The 27154-nt window shown below is 46.6% G+C and overlaps 1 protein-coding gene across 2 annotated transcripts in view; it reads left to right on the forward strand.

The window, feature by feature from the left end:
- The window catches only part of TENT4A (terminal nucleotidyltransferase 4A), a 298560-nt gene that overhangs the window by 168531 nt on the left and 102875 nt on the right, over positions 1-27154 (forward strand). Inside the window, exon 10 of one of the 2 annotated variants that reach the window (XM_069219701.1) lies at positions 2753-2916. In XM_069219701.1, coding sequence (XP_069075802.1) covers positions 2753-2916 — 164 coding nt within the window. The remainder of the gene's footprint in view (positions 1-2752; positions 2917-27154) is intronic. The other variant, XM_069219702.1, reaches the window with a different exon arrangement.

The following is a 27154-nucleotide window of genomic DNA, read 5'->3' on the forward strand; positions in this document are numbered from 1 at the left end:
TGGCCATTACCTCAGTTTGTGGCTCTTTGCACGTGTGTGGTGGGGATAAAGAAATAATTGATCTGAGAACGTTAGCCATGTACTGTTGATATATATGTAAAGCCTGGCTGTGTGGGATGATGGTGTCTCCATATATCGATGAGCCCTAGTACACTCACCAGTGTGGCCAGCTTTGTTCTGTCGATACCATGTGCTAGTGATTGCTTTTGGCTCCTATCCACGCTGAGCTGCATAACATCCTTCCAGTCTCCCCATACAGCAAAAGCCCCACAGGCGAGTCAAACTATCCAGCAGAGGCTGTCCCATTGAAGGGGTAGAGTATACACAACACAATTTGAGTCTCCCAATAAAGTGCGCCTGTCACTGCCATATAAAAGCCCAACCGGTCCGTCCAGACCTGTCCCTCCTGGTACAAGAGGATGCAATGAATTAATGTGCATATGTCCTTAGAGCCTCTAGCAAAGCCATAGTGGTATATCTTGAGGTAACCATGTCTAGCTAGACATGTGGCCTTTGTACCAAAAAGGTCTCGTGCAGCATTAAGATGTGTGCCCTGGCCTGTTTTGCATATTTCAGAACAGCTTCTTGCTTAATACTGTTATGCGCCCCCACACATTCCATGACAAGATCTGATCGCCACTGAATGATGCATTAGGGCTCCCCATAGTCTGAGTGCATGTAGAAGTCAGTCTGAAAGCCAACTAACCCACCACCTCTTTGTTCCAAAAACTCTGAAGTACCTATTGTGGCATGCATTTCGCGTGACTCCAACCAGGGGTATACAAGATCTGCAACCAATGGATCCCTAACACCCATAACTAGCCATCAAGGTGTCAAAATTACATAACTCTCCTCTGTTGTTCGGACCTGGAACGGGTTGAGCGGCTTAAACACAGCATTAGTGAGAGCTACATTTCTACACAAATCCACCCCCACCACACTGTCCCACCTCAGGTTTTTGCCTTAAGCTGCCAGCTTCACAATGTAGCGCAGCATCTGCTTTTTCTTGTGATGGGCCGTGGGCAGACATGACCCATCTGTACCCTGGGAGGAGTCTGAGTCCAAGCAGGGTGTGAGGCTTCTGCACTACTTTCTCATGCGCCCTAAGGAGAACCTCTTCTGGAGTGTCAGAAAAATGTGTCTTTGACATGTAGACAACCTTCATACGAGCTGGATACAGCAGCATCTACGACAAATTGAGCTTGCCTAACCTTTGGCTTTAGTAAAGGTCTCTACTGTTGCACCATCTTCATGTAATCAGGGACGGTCATGGTGGTGGAGTTTTGGTAGGTGAGTCTGGTCTGTGTATGGGCATACTTGAGGATGGCGTCTCTCAGTATAGTTCAGCAAGTGGGCTATAAACGGTCATGGAGGTGCTCCGGGCAGTGGTTTCCTTGATAGTGTCCTGTGCACGCTCTCCACTATGAAGCAGGGAGACAGGGACCTGTCTGGCATCAGTGAGCAGATCCAATTGGCAAGAAAGGTGTTGGCTGTTTCCCCTCACAGCCCTCCAGGAATCCTACAAATAGCAAATTGTTTCTGCATGCTTTCCCCTCAGCATCCTTGACCCGTAAAGCTAGTTTTTTTGGTGATTGCTTCCAAGCTCTGTACTTTGTTTTGCATGGAGTCTTTCACTTGTGAAATCCTAGTTTCAGCCTCAGTGATATTTTCTAATGCATTCTGCAACTCTTGTCGTAGCAAGGTAACATCAGAGCTGACTGCTCCAGTCTGCATTGAGCATGTCTCTCGATAGGGCAATGGCTGCCAGTAGTGTTGCCATGTCTTGGTGCACCACTGTCTGTCTCCCGGGGCCTGCCATCAGCACAGCTCCACTCGAATGTGTATATTGATGTATAGTGCGTTGTTTTGGCCCTGGTGGTGAAATCTTTGATCATGATAGGCTATCACGTTGTCACTCTCGTATCTAGTGTGTGGCTGTCCAGCCCAGCGGGCGGTTTTAGGCCAGGGGCAGGCCTCGGTCTCTAATGTCTGCTTATTTGACCAGAGAGTGGGATGGAACCAGTCAATGTCCACTGCTATATGCTAGTCAGAAGCACTTTTCCTTCCACGCAAGGCCACATGCTGATTCAGCAGTTATCTGGCTCTGTCACTAAGCTTAACACTCACCCTAAGGATGGGGGGGGGGGGGGTACACTCGCCCCATGTCTGACCTGCGCAAGCTTTCGCCCACAGGTGCAACCTCATTCTGTCCGGGCCATCCCTCTGGATACCGCTTTAGGACCAATGTAGATTGCCCACAAAGCCGCAGTCACTGGTGGCCCCCACCCTGTCTCCTCATGTAGGAGGCTGTGAAACACGACACTTGCATCTGCAGTCTCTTTGGGAGGACCTCTGGGGTCGTGGATCTGCATCACGTATGGGGTGAGGGGTGACCACTTCTCCCCTGCCTCCAGAAGATGCGTCAGCTCCAGCCCATCACAGCCACCATTTCCTCACAGAGTAGTGGCCCATCCGTGTGTCCATAGCTCTTGGCAGTATGGAGTTGCACAGCAACACACATTGCAGGACCGCTAGTGTAATTATGTCCCATTAGGGGCCAACAACTGGATTGTGGAGGAATAATGCAGGCCATTGGGAGCGGCCTCAGAAGGTGGCTGCCATGTACCAAACGTTGCATAATTTAAGTGAAGTTCTAACTTTCATGTGTTCTAATTTTATGAGAAAATGTGACTAACACGGTTTTCAAATGACTTGTATACCATTTGAGTTATTTTACTGTTGTTACATACAGGTAAAATTGGTGTTAAAGAAATTATTTCTCCCTCAAATGAAGAAATGCAGCAGAAAAGGGATGCTGATTCTCCTTGCAGCCAGCTCGTGAGTTTGTCCAGCACTCAACTTCTCTCTTCTGGATCGTCAGCATCTTCTGTATCTTCATTGTCTGGAAGTGATGTGGTAAGCTCAAACTGAGATCCCAAGATGTTTGTAATTTGCCTAGTTACAAGTCTATGCCAGCTCAGCACTGGAGTAATGAACGACTAAAACCTTATTTTATTTATTTTTTCAGTATATTCAGATGCAGTACGCTAATGTGGACTTATTTTTTCTCAAGACTTATATTTGATTTTGCTAAACAGGTAAACAAAGCAGAAGTCCATCACTAGTATTATGGGAGTAATTACTTGTTTCATTGATTAAATACACCACCTTTATGCAACAGTCTGAGTGCTCTGCAGCAGGTTAACAGTAACAGGTGCCCACAACTATCCAATCTAGATTTGCAGGTGTTTTTGCGGGCATCCATGAGATGTAGGAACACGTCCGAACCCGATGGCGGAAAGAAAACAATCTAAGATGGAGTCGATGCCCATGCGCAATGGAGCCGAAAGGGAGGAGTCCCTCGGTCTCGTGACTCAAAGACTTCTTCGAAGAAAAACAACTTGTAACACTCCGAGCCCAACACTAGATGGCAGGATAATGCACAGCATGTGAATCTGCAGCGTCTCATGCCACGAACAGGTACTGGGTAAGTGACATTTTCCATATGTTCGATGGCATGTGTAGCTGCAGATACACATGCTGTGTATTATCCTGCCATCTAGTGTTTGGCTTGGAGTGTTACAATTTGTTTTTCTTCGAAGAAGTCTTTTCGAGTCACGAGACCGAGGGACTCCTCCCTTTCGGCTCCATTGCACATGGGCGTGGACTCCATCTTAGATTGTTTTTTTCCGCATGGGCGTCGACTCCATCTTAGATTGTTTTTTTCCGCCATCGGGTTCGGACTTGTTCCTCTGTGCTCTATGTTTCGGTTCAGAAAAATGAGTTAACAATCGGAAAATTTGACTGTATTGTTTGCGCTCGGTATCGGGTTAGTTATAGCATCAACACCGAAGAAAAGAAGAGCTCCGGCAGCCCTTCGGGGCTTCCACTCCTCGGCGGGCCTGGTCGGCCCGACCGCGTGCGTCTTCAAGGCTCATGGAACGGACCCCTTCCGCTTCTGCCCCAAATGCCACGCTAAGTATCCGTATACAGATCAGCATTTGGTCTGTACTTTGTGTTTGTCCCCCGAACACAAAGAGGATACGTGCAAGGCCTGTCGGGCATTTCAGTCGAAGACGCTGCGGGACCGGAGAGCTCGAAGACTTCAAATGGCGTCGACACCGGCCGGACACCCAGACGTCGAAGAAGAGGAGACGTTCTCCATTCCAGATTCAGACTCGGACGAGCCCGAGAGTGAGCAGCCGACGAGGCAACAAACTGTGAGTAAACCAGCCCCGACAAAAACTCACTCAAATATCATGAAGGCCCAGGGGACGCCACTGCCGACAGGCCGTGGCTTTACCCGAAAGCACGGTGACCAAGCATTGGCACTGAAAAAGGCCTCACAGCAGCCGAAGACATCCGACTCCGGTCGAGATACCGGCACTGAATATACTCTGCACCGAGATACCGGCTCTGAACAAATCCAGCACCGAGAAACCAGCACCCGAAATCCAAAAAGTTTTCTTCTGAGCCAAAAAAGACTGCTGAAAAGGTTTCGATGCTGAAACACCCAGCTTCGGAGGCGAAACAAAACTCCTATACGGACGAACAGGGCCTTTCCTCACAACTACAAAGCCACAGGTTTGAACAAGAACTGGGGATGGGAGAGCCAGGCCATACCCAGAGGAGGCTCCATATACAGAAAGACACAGGGAAAATAAGTACACTTCCCCCAATTAAGATGAAGCGGAAGCTCGCATTCCATGAGGCGGAAATGCAGCCAAAAGCAAAAGTGGCTAAAGAAAAACCACCACCACAGTTTTCTCCACAGCCGTCACCACCACCCTCACCACATCTGTCCCCAATAGCAACACCCCCAATGGTGCAGTCACAAACGCACACAGGGATGAGCCAAGATGACCCAGATGCATGGGATCTCTACGATGCACCAGTCTCTGATAATAGTCCGGATTGCTACCCGGCAAGGCCAGCCCCACCAGAACACAGTACTGCTTACATGCAGGTGGTTTCCAGGGCAGCTACTTTTCATAACGTAGCATTGCATTCAGAACCTATAGAAGATGACTTCTTATTCAATACCCTGTCATCAACACACAACCAATATCAGAGTTTGCCAATGTTACCAGGCATGTTAAAACACGCCAAACAGGTGTTTCAAGACCCAATCAAGAGCAGAGCCATCACACCTAGGGTGGAAAAGAAATATAAACCTCCCCCTACCGACCCGGTGTACATTACGCAACAGCTGACTCCTGATTCAGTGGTAGTGGGAGCAGCCCGGAAAAGGGCGAACTCACAAACTTCTGGGGACGCACCACCACCCAACAAAGTCAGAAATTCGATGCTGCAGGCAAAAGGGTGGCAGCACAGGCAGCCATTCAATGGCGAATTGCCAATTCTCAGGCTCCATTGGCAAGATACGACAGGGCACATTGGGATGACATGCAACATTTCAATTTACACCTTCCAAAAGCGTGCCCAACAGATTGTAGAGGAGGGCCAAACCATCTCCAACAATCAAATAAGGTCAGCTATATACTCATCCGACACTGCGGCCAGAACAGTAAACACGGCGGTCACCATTCGGAGACAAGCGTGGCTACGTACCTCCGGATTTACGCCAGAGATCTGGCATGCTGTGCTGAATATGCCTTTCAACAGACAACAATTGTTTGGGCCAGAGGTGGATACAGCAATAGACAAACTAAAGAAAGACACTGACACGGCCAAAGCCATGGGCGTGCTCTACTCCCCACAGAGCAGAGGCACTTTTAGGAAGCCAAACTTTAGAGGAGGGTTTTGGGCCCAAACCACAGAGCTTTCTACCTCACAGGCCAGACCCACATACCAGGGCCAATACCAAAGAGGAGGCATTCAGGGACAATATAGGGGTGGACAGTTCCCTAAAACAAGAGGGAAATTCCAAAGCCCAAAAACCCCACAAACTAAACGGTGATTCCAACGTCACAAACCCCCAACACCAGTGGGGGGGGGGGGGACTCACACATTACCAGAATTGGAAACACATAACTACGGACTTATGGGTCCTAGCCATTATCCAACATGGTTATTTCAAATAATTCCTACAAATACCACCAAATGTGCCTCCAAGAGCACACAATATGTCCAAACAGCACTTAGATCTGTTACAACTAGAAGTCCAAGCGTTGTTACAAAAAGAAGCAATAGAACTAGTACCCGACCATCAAAAAGGAACAGGTGTTTACTCCCTGTATTTCCTAATTCCAAAAAAGGACAAAAGACTGAGACCCATATTAGACCTCAGAACACTAAATCTTTACATCAAATCAGATCACTTTCACATGGTGACACTTCAAGATGTGATTCCCTGCTCAAACAGGACTACATGTCAACATTAGATCTCAAGGATGCTTACTTCCACATACCCATACATCCTTCCCACAGGAAATACTTAAGGTTTGTAATCCAAGGCGTGCATTACCAATTCAAAGTGTTACCGTTTGGGATAACAGCACCTTGAGTATTCATCAAATGCCTTGCGGTAGTAGCTGCTCATATCAGGAGGCAGCACATGCACATATTCCCTTACCTAGACGATTGGTTAATAAAAGCCAACACTCAGCAACTGTGTCTTCAACGCACAAAATACGTCATAGAAAGCCTTCACAAGCTAAGGTTCTCTATAAACTACCAAAAGTCACATCTACAACCGTGTCAAATACAACAATACTTAGAAGCAACAATCAACACACAAAAAGGGATTGCCACTCCAAGTCCACAAAGGGTACAAGCCTTCCAAAATGTAATACTAAACATGCACTCAAACCAACACTATCAAGTGAGGTTTGTAATGAAACTCCTAGGCATGATGTCTTCATGCATAGCCATTGTCCCAAACGCAGGACTACACATGCGGCCCTTACAACAGTGCCTAGCAACACAATGGACACAAGCACAGGGCCAACTTCAAGATCTAGTGTTGATAGACCGCCAAACACACTCCTCGCTTCAATGGTGGAATCCTATAAATTTAAACCAAGGGCGTCCATTCCAAGACCCTGTGCCTCAATACGTGATCACAACAGATGCTTCCATGGTAGGGTGGGTAGCACACCTCAACCAGCACAGCATACAGGGACAATGGGACGCTCAACAAAGCCAACGTCCTATAAATCATCTGGAACTACTTGCAGTATTTCTAGCATTGAAAGCATTTCAACCGTTAATAGCCCACAAACACATTCTTGTCAAAACAGACAACATGACGACAATGTATTACCTAAACAAACAAGGAGGGACACATTTATCACAGCTGTGTCTCTTAGCACAAAAGATTTGGTATTGGGCGATTCACAATCACATTCGCCTAATAGCACAGTACATCCCAGGAAATTCTCAGTCGAGATCACCAACAAAAACACGAATGGGAAATTCATCCCCAGATACTACAAACTTACTTTCGAAGCTGGGGAACACCACGAATAGACCTATTTGCAACAAAACGCCAAAACTTCACATCCAGGTATCCACACCTTCACTCCAAGGGCAATGCGTTATGGATGAGTTGGTCAGGAATATTTGCTTACGCTTTCCCCCCCTCTCCCACTCCTTCTGTATCTAGTAAACAAATTGAGTCAAAACAAACTTGAACTAATACTAATAGCACCAACTTGGGCTCGCCAGCAATGCTACACGACACTACTAGATCTGTCAGTAGTACCTCATATCAAACTACCAAACAGACCAGATCTGTTAACTCAACACAAACAACAGATCAGACACCCGAATCCAGCATCGCTCAATCTAGCAATCTGGCTCCTGAAATCTTAGAATTTGGGCATTTAGACCTTAAACAAAAATGTATGGAGGTCATTAAACAAGCAAGAAAACCTACTACAAGACATTGTTACGCAAATAAATGGAAAAGATTTGTTTATTACTGCCATAATAATCCAATTCAACCACTACATGCGTCCGCAAAAAACATTGTAAGCTACTTACTACACTTACAAAAATCAAATCTAGCTTTTTCGTCCATTAAAATACATCTCACAGCAATATCTGCCTATCTGCAGATTACACATTCAAAATCACTCTTTAGAATCCCAGTCATCAAAGCATTTATGGTGGGTCTAAAGAGAATCATACCCCCAAGAACATCACAAGTTCCCTCATGGAACCTCAATATTGTATTAACACGACTCAGGGGTCCACCATTTGAACCCATGCACTCTTGTGAAATGCAATACTTAACCTGGAAAGTAGCCTTCCTAATAGCTATCACATCTCTTAGAAGAGTAAGCGAAATACAAGCATTCACTATACAAGAACCCTTTATACAAATACACAAACATAGTGGTTCTACGCACAAATCCCACATTTTTACCAAAAGTTATATCACCGTTCCACCTAAACCAAACAGTGGAACTCCCAGTCTTTTTTCCACAACCAGACTCAGTAGCCGAAAGAGCCTTACATACATTAGAAATCAAAAGAGCACTAATGTATTACATTGATAGAACAAAACAATTTCGCAAGACAAAACAATTGTTTGTAGTCTTCCAAAAACCTCATGCAGGTAATCCTATATCCAAACAAGGCATTGCCAGATGGATAGTTAAATGTATTCAAACTTGCTATATTAAAGCAAAAAGAGATCTACCTATTTCACCAAGAGCACATTCCACTAGGAAAAAAGGCGCCACAATGGCTTTTCTTGGGAATATACCTATGACAGAAATTTGTAAGGCTGCCACCTGGTCTACGCCTCATACATTCACGAAGCATTACTGTGTAGATGTGTTAACAACACAACAAGCCACGGTAGGACAGGCTATATTGAGAACATTATTTCAGACAACTTCAACTCCTACAGGCTAAGCCACCGATTTTTGGGGAGGTAACTGCTTATTAGTCTATGCACAGCATGTGTATCTGCAGCTACACATGCCACCCCGGAAAATGTCATGACTCTCTGCGCCGTCATGACTCTTGCGCCGTTTGGAGGGGAGCCGATCGAGGTCTTCACGACGCCAGAAGACATGGGAGATGAATCCTACTGTCTTTCCTCTCCAGGAGTCTGGAGTTGTCACCGGCGCACTCAGTTTTTGAGGTCACTCAACGTAGCCCTCAGTTTTCGCCGGCGTCGAGGGATCCTGATGTTCAGCAAACATCTGCACAACAGTACCCGGCGTTCCCGGCTCCAGGGACGGATCTGGCCGCATTTTTTAATGCGATGTATGCAGTCTTTCAATCCATGGCCCCTGCTGGTGCACCGGCGGGTCCCACGGGGCCATTAGCGTTCAATTTGGGCTCGCCGGCGTCGTACAGGGATGCTCCATTCATGCCCTTCTGCCCTACTGAGACTGGCGGTTCGGCACCTAGGGTCTCCCCTGGCAGGAGTCCTCCACCTGTGACTGGATCCGCCTGCACATCAGCCGACTCCTTCTCCGCGCCATCTGGTGTCTGTCTCCCTCCAGACCGGCTCCATCGCCTTCCGGCCAACCGACTCCGAGAAGGTCATCAGCCGACTCAGTGTCGGCGCCGGATGAGCCTAGAAGCCTTCCTGGTCCTGTTTGGGGTTTGAGATCGTCGGTGTCGATGGATTCTTTGTCGACGCTGGCCCTAGAAACACATCTTAGATCTCAGAGAAAGGCATTGAGACTTCTGAAGGAGGAGGAATACAGGCAACTTGAAGAAGGCAAGATCGAACCTTCAGATTTCCAGGGTCTTGCCACTACAAGTGGTTTGGATACTTCCCCGGAGTGGGACATTGCGTCTCCGGGGGAGTTTACTGAAGAGGCCGCTTCCTTCCATGCAGTGGTGAGGAAGGCAGCTGAGTACCTGGATTTGCCTCGGTCTGTGGCAGAAGTAAAAGCTAACCTGCTCAGAGGTACTTCACCCCTCTTCGTCCAGTGCTGACCCTTTGCTACCTTTTAATGAGGCTTTAACTGAGCCTATTTTGGACTTGTGGAAAAAGCCAGTAACCACTCCTGCTGTGAACAGGGCAGTGGCGAGGAGACGTATAAGTGCTCCAGGAGATCTGTTTTTTCTGTCACGGCATCCGACTCCGGAAAGCTTGGTAGTTCAGGCGTCATGTTCTGCGAAGACTGCCCCTGGAACATTCCCTGGTGTCCCGACTGATAGGGAATCCCAGAGGATGGAACAGTGTTCAAAGAATATCTTTTCATCTTGCAGCATGGCCTTAAAGCTACTAATTCTACCTGTGTGCTGGGCAGATACGTCCACGTCCTTATGGACTCTGCTAGAAAAATGGCGAAGGATCTGCCACAGGAGATGCAGAAATCGTTTGGGTCCCTTTTTCTTGGATGCGCAGGTTGCTGCACAGCAGATCATACAATCTGGCCTGGATACCTCTGGTTCCATTGCCAGGGCCATGGGAACATCGGTGGCTACAAGGAGGCATGCCTGGCTAAGGTCCACTGGATTTTCTTCAGACGTACAATCCACCTTAATGGACCTTCCATTTGATGGGGAAAAGTTGTTTGGGGACAAGGCAGACTTTGCCCTTGAACGGTTTAAGGACTGTCGGGCTACAGCCAAGTCCCTGGGATTACAGACCTCTACTACAACGCCTTATAGACCTTTTCGCAGGTTTCGAGGGTTCATTCGAGGTTCTGCCTTTCGGAGGTCAGTCTTACACCCAGCAACCTGCCAACCCGCCCTATCGTGCCTTTAGAGGGCGGTATAGGGGTAGGGCTAGAGGTCCAGCCCCGCGGCTCTTTTTATCCTCCTCTGGTGGACAACAGCAGAAGCAGCCCTAGTTTTCCCCCACTTTATCATCCATACTTCTCCTGTAGGGGGAAGATTGAGTCTTTTTCTGCAGAAATGGAGGCCATTTACAACAGACTCATGGGTGCTACGAATTGTAGAAAAGGGCTATGCTCTCCCCTTTCAGGAGTTCCCTCCTTCCTTCCCCCTCGTCCCTCCTTTTGTTCAGAAGACCATCTTCTGTTGTTGCAACAGGAGGTTGTCACCATGTTGGCAAAGGGCTTCACGAAGGTGATGTCAGTTGTTGCAGCACATCTCAGAAGGAGGGAAGTAGCAGTTTTCCCTACCTGGACGATGGGTTGATCAAAGCCAAGTCTCCAGAGCTTGTGTTCTCTCATCTGCGAATAACAATCCAGTTGTTGTTCGATCTGGGTTTTTCTGTAAATGTGCCCAAATCTCACCTAGAGCCCTCAACGCCTCCTGTTCATAGGGGCGGTACTGGACACAACAATGTTTCAGGCCTACCCCCGCCTCAGCGGGTTCAGGACATTCAGGCGCTGATTACGTTGTTTCAAGTTGGAGTGGCAGTTCCAGTCCTCAAGGTCTTACGCCTGCTAGGCCTGTTTGCTTCTTGCATTCTGTTGGTCACTCATGCTCACTGGCATAGGAGGGCTCTTCAGTGGTGCATCCGCAGGCAGTGGTTCCAGCACAAAGGAGATCTCAGGGATTCAATAAAGATCTCCAAGGACGCTGTAGCGAATTTTCTTTGGTGGGCAGAGGACGGCAACCTTTCCCAAGAAAAAATGTTTTCACTGCCTCCTCCAGTGGCCACAGTGATTTCGGATGCTTCCACTCTAGGGTGGGTAGCTCATCTGGGGGACCTGGAGATCAAGGGTCATTGGTCTCCAGCAGAACAGATGTTGCGTATCTGTTGGAATTGCGGGCAGTACGTTTGGCGCTCAATGCCTTCCTCCCTTCCCTTCGCGGTCAGTCAGTTCAGGTCCTGACGGCCAACACTACCACGATGTGGTATATATACACAAGCAGGGAGGAGTAGGGTCGTACCTTCTCTGCAGAGAAGCCCTGCGACTCTGGTCCTGGGCTCAGGACCATCAGATTTGCTTAATAGCAAATCATTTCGCCAGGGTACTGAATGTACAAGCGGACGGTCTGTCGTCACTTCTCAATAGATCACGAGTGGCGTCTCCATCCGGATCTAGTCCTCCACATCTTCAGGATTTGGGGTGGTACTCAGGTGGATTTATTCGCCACTCGAACGTGCATTGCCTGTTATTTTGCAGGCTCCAGTATCCGATGCAAGGGGCGTTGGGGGACGCGTTTCAGATGTCCTGAAGCGGCCAGTTGCTTTACGCGTTTCCTCCCATACCCTTGATTCCTCGAGTTCTGATGAAGATTCTTCAAGACCGGGTCCGGGTCATCTTGGTGGCTCCGGACTGGCCGAGAAGGGTATGGTATACAGACCTGCTTCAACTCAGTGCCCTCCGCTCCCTCTCCCTCTCAGGGTAGACCTCTCACAATCGCAGGGGCAGGTTTTACACCCCCACCTCCAGAGCCTGCACCTTCATGCCTGGAGATTGAACGGGGCAACCTGAGTTCCTTTTCTCTCCCACCAGATGTAGTGGATGTTATTCTATCGTCCAGGCGACACTCCACTAAATCTATTTATGCCGGTAGGTGGGCAAAATTTGTGCTTTGCTGTGGAGAGAACAAAAAAGATCCCTTAAAAGCCCACCTTTCGGATATTCTTTTGTTTGCTCTTAGTTTGGCAAAGAAAGGCTGTGCGATAGCTACAGTTAAGGGATATTTGGCAGCTCTGTCGGCGTTTCTTTGCCTTCCGGACCAGCCATCTTTATTTAAGTCTCCAATTGTAAATAGGTTTCTTAAGGGTTTGGTGAATAGGTTTCCTCCTACTCCCTTTCACATGCCTCAGTGGGACTTAAATCTTGTATTGATGTTCTTGATGGGTTCGCCTTTTGAGCCCATGCATTCATGTTCATTGAGAGATTGTCTTGAAGACTGTTTTCTTAATCGCAATCACATCTGCCAAGAGAATTGGAGAGCTTCAAGCACTTTCCGTTAAGCCTCCTTTTACCATGTTTTTCCCTGATAAAGTGGTACTAAAAACCAGGGCTGCTTTTCTGCCGAAAGTTGTCACCCCTTTTCATATAGGGCAGTCTATCACCCTACCTGCGTTTTACCCTCCTCCCCACCCTTCTAAAGATGGAGAGAGGCTCCATAGGTTGGACCCTAAGAGGGCCCTGAGTTTCTACCTGGAGAGGACAAAGGACTTTCGCCTAGATGATCAACTGTTCGTTGGGTATTTTGGACAGCGAAAGGGCAGAGCGGTCCAGAAACGAACACTCTCCAGGTGGGTTATCTTGTGTATTAAGATTTGTTACTCTGTGGCGAAAAAGTCCCTCCTGAAGGTATCGGGGCCCATTCTACTAGGGCTAAGTCTGCATCCCCTGCCCTAGCGAGAGGAGTTTCGTTAATAGATATATGGAAAGCGGCAACTTGGGCGTCCCTCCATACCTTCGTAAAACATTATTGTTTAGACTCTGAGGTGAGGAGGGACGGTCATTTTGCTCGTTCGGTATTGCAAGATTTCTTGGTGTAATCAGGCGGGCACCCACCACCGAGTGTGGTACTGCTTGGGACTCTAGTCATAAGGTGAGGAATCCACAGGTAGTTGTATCCATCAGAAGAAAGTTACTTACCTTCGGTAACGCTTTTTCTGGTGGATACACTAACTACCTGTGGATTCCTCACGGTCCCTCCCGCCTCCCCGTTGCCTGCCTGATTTTAGTTATCTTGCAGTAACTGGAAATATGTTTCTTTATATATTTGTATATACATGTATTTTAAGGTGACTATGTAAATATGAGTTTAATGGACAAAGTTATTGTGTGTGTGTGTGTGTATATATATGTGTATGTATGTATGTATATATATATATATATATATATATATATATATATATATATGGTTTTTGATGGGTCGGTATTCACCTGTTCGCCTCAAAGGCACGAAAAAAATGAGGCGAAACTGACGTCAGTACGCCGACCTCTTATTGGCACGTTGACATCAGACGGAGTCACGTGGAGCCGTGCCATTATGACGTCCTCATCGATGTGGACAGCTAGGAAGAAGACTTTCCGTCGGATGCTGGCGCAAGGATCGAATTCATAAGGTGAGGAATCCACAGGTATCTAGTGTATCCACCAGAAAAAGCGTTACCGAAGGTAAGTAACTTGTTCTTTAATACACATTAAGTACGTACATACCTACTCCATTGCATGGGCACATCTAGTATATTCACAACTCCTACCTCACCCACTATGGGGAAAACAATCTAAGATGGAGTCGACGCCCATGCGCAATGGAGCCGAAAGGGAGGAGTCCCTCTGTCTCGTGACTCAAAGACTTCTTCGAAGAAAAACAACTTGTAACACTCCGAGCCCAACACTAGATGGCTGGATTGTTATGCTAATAATGCAGTAGCCTCTTAGCCAGTACCATGCCTAGATTAATCTGCAGTTTTGGAACTGTGATTTTGCCCCCAAACTGTTTAATTTTGGGGCACGACCAGTCCATGTGGATAAAATCAGCCACAAGTTCCTCTAGTACAACAAAAGGGATGTACAAAATCTTCCTAAACTATAAGGGCTAAAGTGGGAATAAGAATGAAGATTCTAGGGAGAAATTTGAGGTGGATTAAGCAAAACTGGGAATCCTCAGCTATTTCTCTGTGGGCCATCTTGGCTTCTAGCCATTGATCCATTCTTATAATACTTGATAATCCTTAACCAGCCTGATAACCGTTCTGTTTTGTAAGCAATTAAAGTACATTTCAGTATACTCTGTGCTATTGAGTGTGTTCATTTTAATTAACCAATTAAACTTTACTAAATGTTAAAAAAAATATAAACATTAGTAAACTTTGTTTATTTTCAAGACTATTGTATCACTGCTTTAACCTGCAGCTACAAACTTCTCCACTTTTCCATAGCAGATAATTGCGTACATTTTACACATTGATTTTTCCTATGCGTAGCTCCTTTGTCATTTGGTTTGTCCCGCTCAGATGCCTACATGCTCATTTACAGCGTTCTATGCCCCACCTGTGTTCCATTCACATCTAATCTACTTCTAGACAAAAAGCAAACAAAAAATTTGACAACCACAACTCTGAATTTTATTTTGTACCTTCTTTGTTTACAAACCATTTGGTTAATCTGCAGCAAGGTGACCTACATAAATAATGTTAAGTCTTCTCTAGCTGTAGGACTTGGTGCACGCTGGCGTGTATGTTGCGAAGGCCTTGGGCCAGCAATTAAGTTACTGAAATTGATAGTGCTGAGGGTGAGCGGGTGGTGGTGACTGACGGTGTTATGAGGGTATTTTCTAAAAAATTTTAGGACCTCTACGCTGAGCCCACCGGAATGGATGTAGGTGCGGCTCGGGATTATTTTTCAGAGATTTCTCTGCTCTGGTTTGACGAAGCACACAGGTCATATTTTGATGCCCCCTTTTCTGAAGAGAAGGTGAAGGCGGCGATTCGTGACTTGCATGGGGATAAGGCCCCTGGCCTGGACAGATTGACTGCAGCGTTTTATAAAGAGTACGCTGATATTTTGGCTCCTCACCTTTTGGAGGTTTATGCAGAGGCTATGGAGACGGGGGTGCTCCCTCCCTCACTTCGCGAGGCTTTGATTGTTACGATTCTCAAGCCCGGCAAGGATCTGCACTGTTGGGACTCGTATAGCCTGCTCGCTATGATTAATATAGATAATAAAATCCTGGCCAAGATGATTGTGGCGCGGTAACAGCCGCTGCTTCTGAAGTTTGTATTGCCGGACCAGTCTGGTTTTGTGCCCAGTAGATCTAAGTCTCATAACCCGCACACGTATTTCGCGATCACTAGCACGATTGATGCGGAGGATGATGCGGTGGTGTTCTTGGACGCCACTAAGGCCTTTGACTTGCTGGCGTGGGAGTATTTGTTTGGGCTGTTAGAGTGGGTATGAGTGCGCACTTTGTACAATTGATCCGGCTGCTGTATTCTGAACCCACAGCAAGATTGCAGTTAAATGGTAGTATTTCAGGCCCATTCCGGGTGGCTCGTGGGGCTCGTCAGGGATGACCTCTTTCTCCGCTGCTATTTGCGGTTGCGATGGAGCTGCTTGCGATGTACCTAAGACAGCATCACAATAAGAGGGGGTTACCGTTTTGACAGCGGCCTATCGTAATATCCTTATACGCAGATGATAGTGCGCTGTATGTGCGTGAGCCGCGAAACAATTTGGATATGCTTCTTGACGATATTGTGCGCTTTGGTACTTTATCACTCTGGCATTGTGATTAACTGGTCTAAGCCGGTGGTGATGCCCCTCCTGGTATCCGATTGGGTGGTCGGTTGGTCCGGTACTCTGTTTGGGTGTCTGGCTTAGCTGCGAAGTAGAGACGCTTTGGCGGGCTAAGTATGGTAAGGCTATTGCGTGGTTGGAGGATAAAGTTGAGATGTGGTGTTTGCTGCCGCTTTCGCTTATTGGGTGCATCGCGGTCGCTAAAATGGTGGTGTGGCCCAGGTTCCTGTACCTGTTTGAATCTTCCTCTTATTCTCACTGCAGGTTTTTTGCGGCGTCTTCGGTCTGCCATGATACGTCTGGTTTGGGTAGCCCAGGATCTCCTGGGAAAAGCTGACATTGCCCTTTGAGCTGGGAAGACTTGCTGCCCCAGATTTGGAGCTATATTATCTCTGCGCTCAGGCCCACTTTGCGTATTACTGGCTGTACCATATCCCATATTTACTGGACCTTACCTCTGAGAGTGATGCGGTGTGGCCTGACGGTTTGTCTAGAGTTCTCTGCAATCTTCCTCGGCACAGGGTGTACGGTGTGGATACAGTGCAGTGCACGGTTAGAGCTTGGACCACTTTATTGCACCGGTCTGGTGTGGGTGAGACTTTAGCTCCGTCGTCAGTGCTAGATGTCCATGATGTGAAGCTGTGTGACTTTCTTCGTGATTCTGGCATAACTAAATTGGGAGAGTGGTTTGCGGACGGGCGGCTGATATCTCCAGAAGCTGTGCTGGAGAATGGGCGCGATACTGCGCTGCATAGGTTGTATGTACTGCACATCTGCACGATGCTGCGTGCACGTTTTCCCGCCGGTGTGCCAGGCTCTTGAGGTGCTGTGCCTGGCGCAGTCGCCGCGAAAGCTCATTATCAAACTATATACCTGTCTGCAGAATCAGCAGAGTGGCACTGCATCTTCTGCGAGAGCTCGCTGGGAGGTGGATTTGGGCGAGCCCATCAGAGGAAACGTGGCGGAAATGCTGTGCACACATGAGAGCCCTGTCACCTAATTACAGGCTGCAGCTTATACACTAAGTTTCTGCATTGCCTGTACTACACTCCGAGAGGCTTACATGCTATGGGCCTACGTGTCGATGCGTGCTATGAGGTGCAAAGCTCCGGATGCTGATTTCCTACACCTTGCGTGGCGCTGCAGGGGTGTCCATGCCTTTTGGATGGAGGTACTGCATATTATATTGGAGATGATCAGGCTGGGGCTTCCCTTCTCCCCCAAACTTGCGCTGCTTGGGTACGTGGGTGAGGTGATGCCAGCCCATAAGCATCTGGTTGGCCTATTGTTGTTGCTGGCGAAGCATAGGGTCGCAATGTGTTTGGGTCGAGGCCAGGTCCCCTGCAGCTCGGATTGGGTGTGAGATGCTTCGTTCTGCCATGAACAACTGATATTCTCGGAGCTGATGCCTGGAGGCACCCGGCCATGGGATATATGGGGTCCACTGTACAACAAGTAGGAGTCACCCACCAGTCAGGACAGCCCCTAAGGTGCCCTGAGCTGAGGTGTCCCCTGCCTTTAGAAATCCTCCATCTTGATTTTGGAGGATTCCCCCAATAGGAATAGGGATGTGCCCCCCTCCCCTCAGGGAGGAGACACAGAGGGTTTAGCCACCCTCAAGGACAGTAGCCATTGGCTACTGCCCTCCCAGACCTAAACACACCCCTAAATTCATTATTTAGGGGCTCCTCTGATCCCAGGAAATCAGATTCCTGGAACCTTAACAAGGACTGCTGACCTGAAGCTCTGCAGAGAAGACAACTACTTTGGCCCCAGCCCTACCGGCCTGTCTCCCACCTTCAAAGAAAACTGCAACAGAAAACCCCCTGTCCCCCCCTTCCCCCCAGTTTGCCCCAACACAGTCTGCCCCCTGAGGATGCGGGTACTTACCTGCTAGAAGACTGGAACCGGGGCACCCCTGTTCTCCATTGAAGCCTGTGTTTGGGGCACCTCTTTGACCTCTGCACCTGACCGGCCCTGAGCTGCTGGTGTGGTTACTTTGGGGTTACCTTGAACCCCCAACTGTGGGCTGCCTTGGCCCCAACTTTGAGCCTTAAGTGTTTTACTTACCTGCAAACCTAACCTTTACTTACCTCCCCCAGGAACTGTTGATTTTTGCACTGTCCACTTTGAAAATAGCTTATTGCCATTTATACAAAGACTGTGTTATTGCTTTTATTCAAAGTTCCTAAAGTGTCTAAGTGAAGTACCTTGCATTTAAAGCATTACTTGTAATTCTTGAACCTGTGGTTCTTAAAATAAACTAAGAAAATATATTTTTCTATATAAAAACCTATTGGCCTGGAGTAAGTCTTTGAGTGTGTTCCTCATGTATTGCCTGTGTGTGTACAACAAATGCTTAACACTACCCTCTGATAAGCAACCTGCTCGACCACACTACCACTAAATAGAGTCTTAGAATTATCTAATTTTGCCACTGTTAACTCTAAGGGGAACCCTTGGACTCTGTGCACACTATTTCTTACTTTGAAATAGTATATACAGAGCCAACTTCCTAAAGTCCTCAATCTTACTGTTATGCCCTCAACAACAGTCTCCAGCAACTGAACTAAAATCTGTTTCAGTGGCTGCACCAAAGATGAAAGCAATATGTTTATCTTCAACACTCATGCCAATGGTGTCAAAGACCAAGATCAGTGTTGAAGAGACAAAACTGTCTCAACCGGAGTCTCCTGCAGCCTGGTCTGTACCACCATTCTCTAATTGTTCTGAGTCATTTCATTTAGACCTTTTCTGGATAATCATTGACAAAGCGTGGATACTTAAATGCCTGTTCACACTAGAAAGGTGATATCATTCTATCCTATTCCTTTACTTGACTGTTGCAGCTGATCATACCTTTTTTGAGGATCAGATTCAGACACCTTTATGACCCATTGATCTTTTTCCTCCAATAAACTCCTCAAAAAACTCTCCTCCACAGATGTACACATGAAGCAAATCTGACTTCTCACTGTACTCTTATAAGTAGATAAAGGAGATCGTAAACAATTTCCCAGTCTATCGATTTGATCACGTATGTCTCGCACATATTGCACACTACATTTGCCTCAAATGATAGCTTCAATAGTGGGTGACTACCTCACATGTTAGGCAGTGCTTGGAGTAGCTGATAAACCTAATATTTTATTGGAGATTTCTCAACCACCTGTGTCTGTTGTACTCCAAACTCTGTACCTAAGGGCAAAACTATAACTTCCAGACCTTTTAGACATTGTGGTAACGAGTTGCCTACAGAAAGACAGCCTTGGCAAGATCTGAATTCTGTTATAGCAGTCAGAAGAACACCTGCTCTTGTCATCTGCACTGCTGGAAAGGCAAAGCAAGAGGCTCCACTAGCAAAAATGTGTACTGCGTCTCCTTTTTTTTTAAATGGCAGCGCAACAGTGATACTCGGGAGATAGGAGTAATATGGGATGGCATGCATCTTTCCTTAATGATTTCCAAAAACATCTGCAACAAGGTTTTATAGAACTTTGAGGGTAGCCTTTTGGTCTCAAACCAGATAAGTGCCAGACATGACAGAATTAGCTGCTACACGATATTTCCATGGTATCACTTTGAGGAGGAATTAAGTTATAACTACCAGCCCTGAAGTAAGATGTGCAACAAAGTTGTACATCTGCTCTTTACCTGTGCATTTCTTTGGACTGCACACTAAAGATGTCGTGCATGAAGAATGAGGCAAAGAAAATTTAAGTTGTCGACCTAAGAACATTCTTCAAGAAACAATACAGACCCAGAGAGTTCATACGAGAGTTCAATCCTCAAGGTGGCTGTATCAGTGTCAAAATCAGGGACAAAAAAAAGTACTGTAAGAAATAAAACACCCTAAGTCACCTCTCTCAAAACATCTTATTCTAGAGGAAGAAATAACACTCTGAATTGACTAGCAGTCTCCAGCACCCCTTTTACAGTTATCCGCTTCTGAAGAAGTAGTGTTTGAGTGGCAATCACTACAGTAAATGGGTCAATAAGATATCCAATGAATATTAAATGTTTCAAGGAAGTTCCATGAAAGCCTTCAAGAAAAGAATTGCACATGCAACTATCGATATGCAATAGATAAGGTCCCATCGAATCAACAAAGCCAGGGATGTGTACTTAGGTTACCACTTGATATTAAAGAAAAGCCTGCCTTGACAATTCAGACTGATTCCAGACCTATGGTTGGTAGAAAAAATCTAGGTAAAAATCTGGTGTAGGAAGTTGGCTCTGTATGCACTATTTCAAAGTAAGGAATAGTATGCACAGAGTCCAAGGGTTCCCCTTAGAGGTAAGATAGTGGCAAAAGAGATAATTTTAATGCTCTATTTTGTGGTAGTGTGGTCGAGCAGTAGGCTTATCAAAGGAGTAGTGTTCCTCATTTATTGCTTGTGTGTACAACAAATGCTTAACACGCGCTCAGACAATTCCAGGCCAATAGGTTTTTGTATAGAAAAATATATTTTCTTAGTTTATTTTAAGAACCACAGGTTCAAGATTTACATGTGATACTTCAATTGAAAGGTATTGCAGCTAGGTACTTTAGGAACTTTGAATTAGCAAAATAGCATATACAGTTTTCACATAAATGACACATAGCTATTTTAAAACTAGACACTGCAATTTTCAACAGATCCTGGGGGAGGTAAGTGTTTGTTAGTTTTTGCAGGTAAGTAAACCACCTACGGGGTTCAAGTTTGGGTCCAAGGTAGCCCACCGTTGGGGGTTCAGAGCAACCCCAAAGTTACCACACCAGCAGCTCGGGCCGGTCAGGTGCAGAGGTCAAATGGGTGCCCAAAACGCATAGGCTTCAATAGAGAAGGGGGTTCCCCGGTTCCATTCTGCCAGCAGGTAATTACCCACGTCTTCGGAGGGCAGACCAGGGGGGTTTTGTAGGGCACCGGGGGGGGGTATAAGTCCAGACAGAAAGTACACCCTCAGCAGCACGGGGGCGGCCGGGTGCAGTGTGCAAACAAGCGTCTGGTTCTCAATAGGAATCAATGGGCGACCAAGGGGTCTCTTCAGCGATGCAGGCAAGGGGGGGGGGGCTCCTCTGGGTAGCCACCACCTGGGCAAGCGAAAGGGCCACCTGGGGGTCACTCCTGCACTGGAGGTCGGATCCTTCAGGCACTGGGGGCTGCGGGTGCAGAGTCTTTACCAGGCGTTGGATCTTTGAAGCAGGCAGTCACGGTCAGGGGGAGCCTCGGGATTCCCTCTGCAGGCGTTGCTGTGTGGGCTCAGGGGGGTCAACTCTGGCTACTCACGGTCTCGTAGTCGCCAGGGAGTCCTCCCTGAAGTGATTGTTCTCCACAAGTCGAGCCAGGGGCATTGGGTGCAGAGTGTCAAGTCTCACACTTCCAGCGGGAAACACGAGTTGCTTCTTTGTTGCAAAGTTGCAGTCTTTGAACAGGGCCGCTGTCCTCTGGAGTTCTTGGTCCTTCTAGATGCAGGGCAGTCCTCTGAGGCTTCAGAGGTCGCTGGTCCCTGTGGAAAGCGTCGCTGGAGCAGTGTCTTTAGAAGTGGGGAGACAGGCCGGTAGAGCTGGGGCCAAAGCAGTTGGTGTCTCCGCCTTCTCTGCAGGGTTTTCCAGCTTAGCAGTCCTCTTCTTAGGTTGCAGGAATCTGAGTTCCTAGGTTCTGGGGATCCCCTAAATACTGAATTTAGGGGTGTGTTTTAGTCTGGGGGGTTAGTAGCCAATGGCTACTAGCCCTGAGGGTGGCTACACCCTCTTTGTGCCTCCTCCCTGAGGGGAGGGGGGCACATCCCTAATCCTATTGGGGGAAATCCTCCATCTGCAAGATGGAGGATTTCTAAGTCATTCACCTCAGCTCAGGACACCTTAGGGGCTGTCCTGACTGGTCAGTGACTCCTCCTTGTTTTTCTCATTATCTATCTCCGGCCTTGCCGCCAAAAGTGGGGCCGTGGCCGGAGGGGGCGGGCAACTCCACTAGCTGGAATGCCCTGTGGTGCTGTAACAAAGGGGGTGAGCCTTTGAGGCTCACCGCCAGGTGTTACAGTTCCTGCAGGGGGAGGTGTGAAGCACCTCCACCCAGTACAGGCTTTGTTACTAGCCACAGAGTGACAAAGGCACTCTCCCCATGTGGCCAGCAACATGTCTGGTGTGTGGCTGGCTGCTAAAACTAGTCAGCCTACACGGATAGTCTGTTAAGTTTTCAGGGGGCACCTCTAAGGTGCCCTCTGGGGTGTATGTTACAATACAATGTACACTGGCATCAGTGTGCATTTATTGTGCTGAGAAGTTTGATACCAAACTTCAGTTTTCAGTGTAGCCATTATGGTGAAGTGGAGTTTGTGTTTGACAGACTCCCAGACCATATACTCTTATGGCTACCCTGCACTTACAATGTCTAAGGTTTTGCTTAGACACTGTAGGGGCACAGTGCTCATGCACTTGTGCCCTCACCTATGGTATAGTGCACCCTGCCTTAGGGCTGTAAGGCCTGCTAGTGGAGAAGTGTGGCTCAATGATTAGAGCGGCAGACCCTGATGCAGAAATCTGGCCCGGGACCAGGGTTCAATTCCCACCTCTGCAGGTCTTGGGCTCAAGTTCCTCAGACCTGATAATTCTCGCATTGGTGCCTAATCTAATTCATCGGTCCCACTCTGTAACTCTGGGCAATAGCTTGCTTAATCTCCACAACGGCCCCAACAGCGCTGGGATGCCTGGCTTCACCTTGGAGGTTGCCCAGGAGTGGGCACCTCACAGGGAAAAGTCAGGAGGGGTTCCACAGTGGTATGCGTACAGCGCCTTGAGACCCTAACGGTTGAGTAGTGCGCTATACAAGTACGAAGTTTACAGGGGTGACTTATCTATACTTCATAGGCAGTGTGAGGTTGGCATGGCACCCTGAGGGGAGTGCCAGGTCGACTTAGTCGTTTTGTCCTCACTAGCACACACAAGCTGGCAAGCAGTGTGTCTGTGCTGAGTGAGTGGTCCCCAGGGTGGCATAAGACATGCTGCAGCCCTTAGAGACCTTCCCTGGAATCAGGGCCCTTGGTACCAGGGGCACCAGTTACAAGGGACTTACCTGGATGCCAGGGTGTGCCAATTGTGGAAACAAAAGTACATGTTAGAGAAAGAACACTGGTGCTGGGGCCTGGTTAGCAGGCCTCAGCACACTTTCAAATCAAAACTTAGCATCAGCAAAGGCAAAACGTCAGGGGGTAACCATGCCAAGGAGGCATTTCCTTACATCTGGAATCTCACTATACCAAATTTTCCTTCACTTAAAGAGCAATTGTCTTTTGCATAGAGCTCCAGGCCTCCTATTTAAGTTTTTTTAGTTTCCAGTCTGTTCATCAGTAAATCCTTGGTATTCACAGTGGGGAAAAAGTTATAACCAGTACATGATCTTTCCGTTCAGACTAAATTCGGTCCCCCTCAACTTTAGAAAATGTATTGCATCACCACACCCCACCTGAGAAAAACATTAGTTTGCCAGTATCTCTGACTGGCTTATAAAGAGAAGTACTCAAAAGCAGAACAGGCCTACAAATCAGTGTAGACAAATACATATGGAAACCATTCCGGTGTCTTGGGTAATTGTGAGCCAAAATAGACACAAAAGCAAGAGTGTGCAGAGGAGAGAGATTAATCTATTCTAGAAAAGTGTCATCTAAGAGCTGCTCGCCAGATTTGATCTTTCCTAGGACCCATGGCATTCTCCGTTTACATAGCCTAGAAAACTAGACTAGTCAAGAGACCTCTAACTGTCTTGAGGACCAACAGTTTGAAGAGCTAAGTTAAAGGGCATTCTTCTACTGAACACATGGGCCTCCCAATCATTAGCATAGTGGTATAACACAAATAACCTTTTGAAAGGAGTTCACTTTCAAAAGAAGGCTTGAAACAGATTGTACTAACAGATGCATCATTGTCGGGTGGAGGAGCCCATCTCAATTGCCTGACAAATCGAGGCCTTTGGACACTCCGAATGTACCAGGACAATTTATTTTAGTATTAAGTGATATATCTGATCTTGAAAGTGTTCATTGCGTTTGTAAAGTAGAACGTCATGATTTAAACAGACACCACCACTAAAACTAGAAGATATTTGCAGGGAATAGGGAACTCCTTCCCTAGAACTTATTAGCCTTGGCAAAATATCAAGGCTTTGATCCCAGGCTCCAGACTGAAATTCAGCAGGCATTGCTTTTGATGAAATGGTCAACACAGCTTGTCTAGGTATTTCCTCCGATCCAATTGACACCATCCGTGATTGGCAAGCTGCGCAGATCGATGTTAAAGATATTCACAGTGCAGATTGGTTGTGATAATAGTGGTTCTTGGACTTTCTAGAATTGTCATTTTGAGTACAGGAGGCTGCAGTGCACACCAGGTCTCCTGATCAGACTTCAGGGCCAAATTCAGCATCCGAGCCTACAATCCTTGAATTTGGCTCCTAAAATCATATTATGGACATATGAGCATCCCTCTAGATGTACAGAAACTCTACAAGAAGCTAAAGCACCTCAATATGTTCTTGCTACTCCTTAAGAATTGAATAGATTCTGTATCTGGTGTGAAGAAGCGATTCTGCTTTATTCACTCTGTCTAGGTCCATTCCTCTAGAGGAAAAGCAGCTACTATGGCATGGATTTAGAGATGTGCCCATCTCCTAAATATGTAGAGCTGCTATTTGGAGATAAGGTTATACATTTAATAGACACAACGTCCTAGAGTCAGATACTCCAGTAGAAGGCAAGGTAGGTGGGAAATCCTTCAGAATCTTTTGAAGTGATTTCCCTCAGCGATGGACAGTCTTGCTACCGGCACATATTTAATGATTAATTCCTGCCCAGTATGCGCAATATATTTTATTTGGCTTGCTACTCTAGCATTTGACTTCAGTGAAGATCCTACTTTGCAGAAAAAAATATTTGCATAGCCGTAGTCCAGTTTTTGCATCATTGGAATCCTCATTGAAGCCATAAACAGCCACCCAGCTCCCTGGCTGTTTAAGTCTTTGGAAAGAGCAATAATCTGCAATTATTTTACTTTAACTGTAAAAAGAAAAAAATCTGTCTCTGGGAGTTGTCAGTACAAGTCATTGTGTCGGTGGTGCCTTGCATAGTCTTAAAGATAAGATCCCATTGCAGGTAGAGAGAAGTCTATCTAGCAGCTTTTTTTTTATACCCTCATGTACAGATGGTTTATAGAAAGTTGCATTTTGGATGCTGCACTGCAGTCCTATTTAACCTACCTGACTACTTCGTCCGCACGTTCAGGAACAAATGATGCCTTCTGATAAACTTCCATCAAATGTTTCCTGTGTTACATTCATGGACAAATTCAATCCTATTTGAATGGAAACATGTTTCGAGGTATATTTAGTGCAGCTGAGATTATTATAGCTTTCATACCTTCAGTGAAGATTCTTGCAGTGCAGTAACTGGGCTACAAGTATATAGCCTTTTCTTTCCATCCGATCATTCTCATGTCCAACTCAATCGCCTCCACCCTCCTACTCGTGGTTCCATCATCAAACTGAAACCCTCCCCTAACTGCCTGGCAGCATCCTTGGCCCAATTCAATGATCTCACACTGATCTTGTATTGAATTCCACATCTGTAGGCAGATTAACATACTGAAAACCTATGACTTGGTCTATTCCACTTGAACATTTTATTCCTCAAGTTTGTATATTTTAATCCAGCCCAGCAGAAAAACCTCTTTGTATCCACTGCTTTATTTAATATTTTTAACTGCACATTCCTCACCTTTAGATGCCAGACTGGATCTGGAAATCCTAAAATAACTGCTTCCTCATGCAAGCAGGTATTGGTCTGGTTTGGATTGCCTCGGACTACTACATTAGTCCCTGGAACAGCACTGCATTTAGGTGCCACCCTGTGCAAACGGCTCTTCCTTTTTGCTATCATTGACCTGGATCTACAGATCACCTCAACATGTTGTTCTGATGGTTCCAAATTTTAAGTGTGCTGGGGCAGAAATATGCCTTTCCCTGGTGTGACGAGCTTTGTTAAAGGCTTGGTGGGTAGGGACCTGAGCACTGCTGTTTGCTGCTGCTTGCGCCCAAGATGTTTTTTCTTATTCCTATAACTTCTGCATGCCATGTCTGAAGTGTAGGCACTCAGTGTGACTTCTGTATGTCACTTTTAAAGACATTGGTGCTGAGGATACAGGACCACCTTTTTGCCTGAAGGGGTATCACTTTCACGTGGGAAAAATCAATCACACTATCAGCATTTTTCTCTTCCACGTCACTAGAAAGTTAAGTAGAAACTCAATGTGCTTGACTCAAGATATGTAAGCTTTAACTTTTAACAGAAAGAGGAGTATGGTGTGAAGTTCTTCATGTGGTTTAGTATTGCTGAAAAAGGGTAAGACAGTATAGAAGACTGCTGCCAAGGGTCTCGCAATACAATGGGTCAACTGCTTCAACTTCACCATGACCGGTGACCAGCAGGAAATACATTTTTTTGATATCTTGCTTTAAGTGGACAACTGAATATATCACTTTGCACTGCAAACTTCCCGAAAGAAATGCCAGTTAGAATACTCTAGTTTCCACTCACAATCTTAACTGGAATCACTCCCTTACAGTTAGTTATTAGCTATTTGACATAAATGCAGCTTGAGGGATTATTTTAAGGAGGCTGAAATCTTGTAGGATAAATTCTTATCCCATCCCAGGGGTCCTCAATATGCTTGGTGAAACGCACTTTGAAACTTGCCTGATATTGCCTATGACATTTTGCTGACACCACAAAACAGCGATCAGACTCTATAAAGATTAGTTTACCACTTTTTCACATGTATCCAATTTTGTTGCAACCTGCTTTAAGAAGCATTGGGCAGTGTTGACATCAGATCTTGCCTTAGAACCACCATTGTTTGCCTAGAGGAGAAACAATCATTAGGTCACTTGGTCAGTGTAGCTATTCTATGAAAATACTGGCCACACTGATTAAGTATTGGGTTATTCCACTCTTAATTGGTTAGTGGCCAGTGCAGAGTTTGCCCCTTCTACTTTGACTCTAACACTTTTCCCCACTGAAACATCAGGGTGCCACTGATACATTGCTCTAACTGCAATACT

Source organism: Pleurodeles waltl, chromosome 2_2 (genome assembly GCF_031143425.1).
Source record: "Pleurodeles waltl isolate 20211129_DDA chromosome 2_2, aPleWal1.hap1.20221129, whole genome shotgun sequence".
In the NCBI taxonomy this organism is placed as follows: Eukaryota; Metazoa; Chordata; class Amphibia; order Caudata; family Salamandridae; genus Pleurodeles; species Pleurodeles waltl.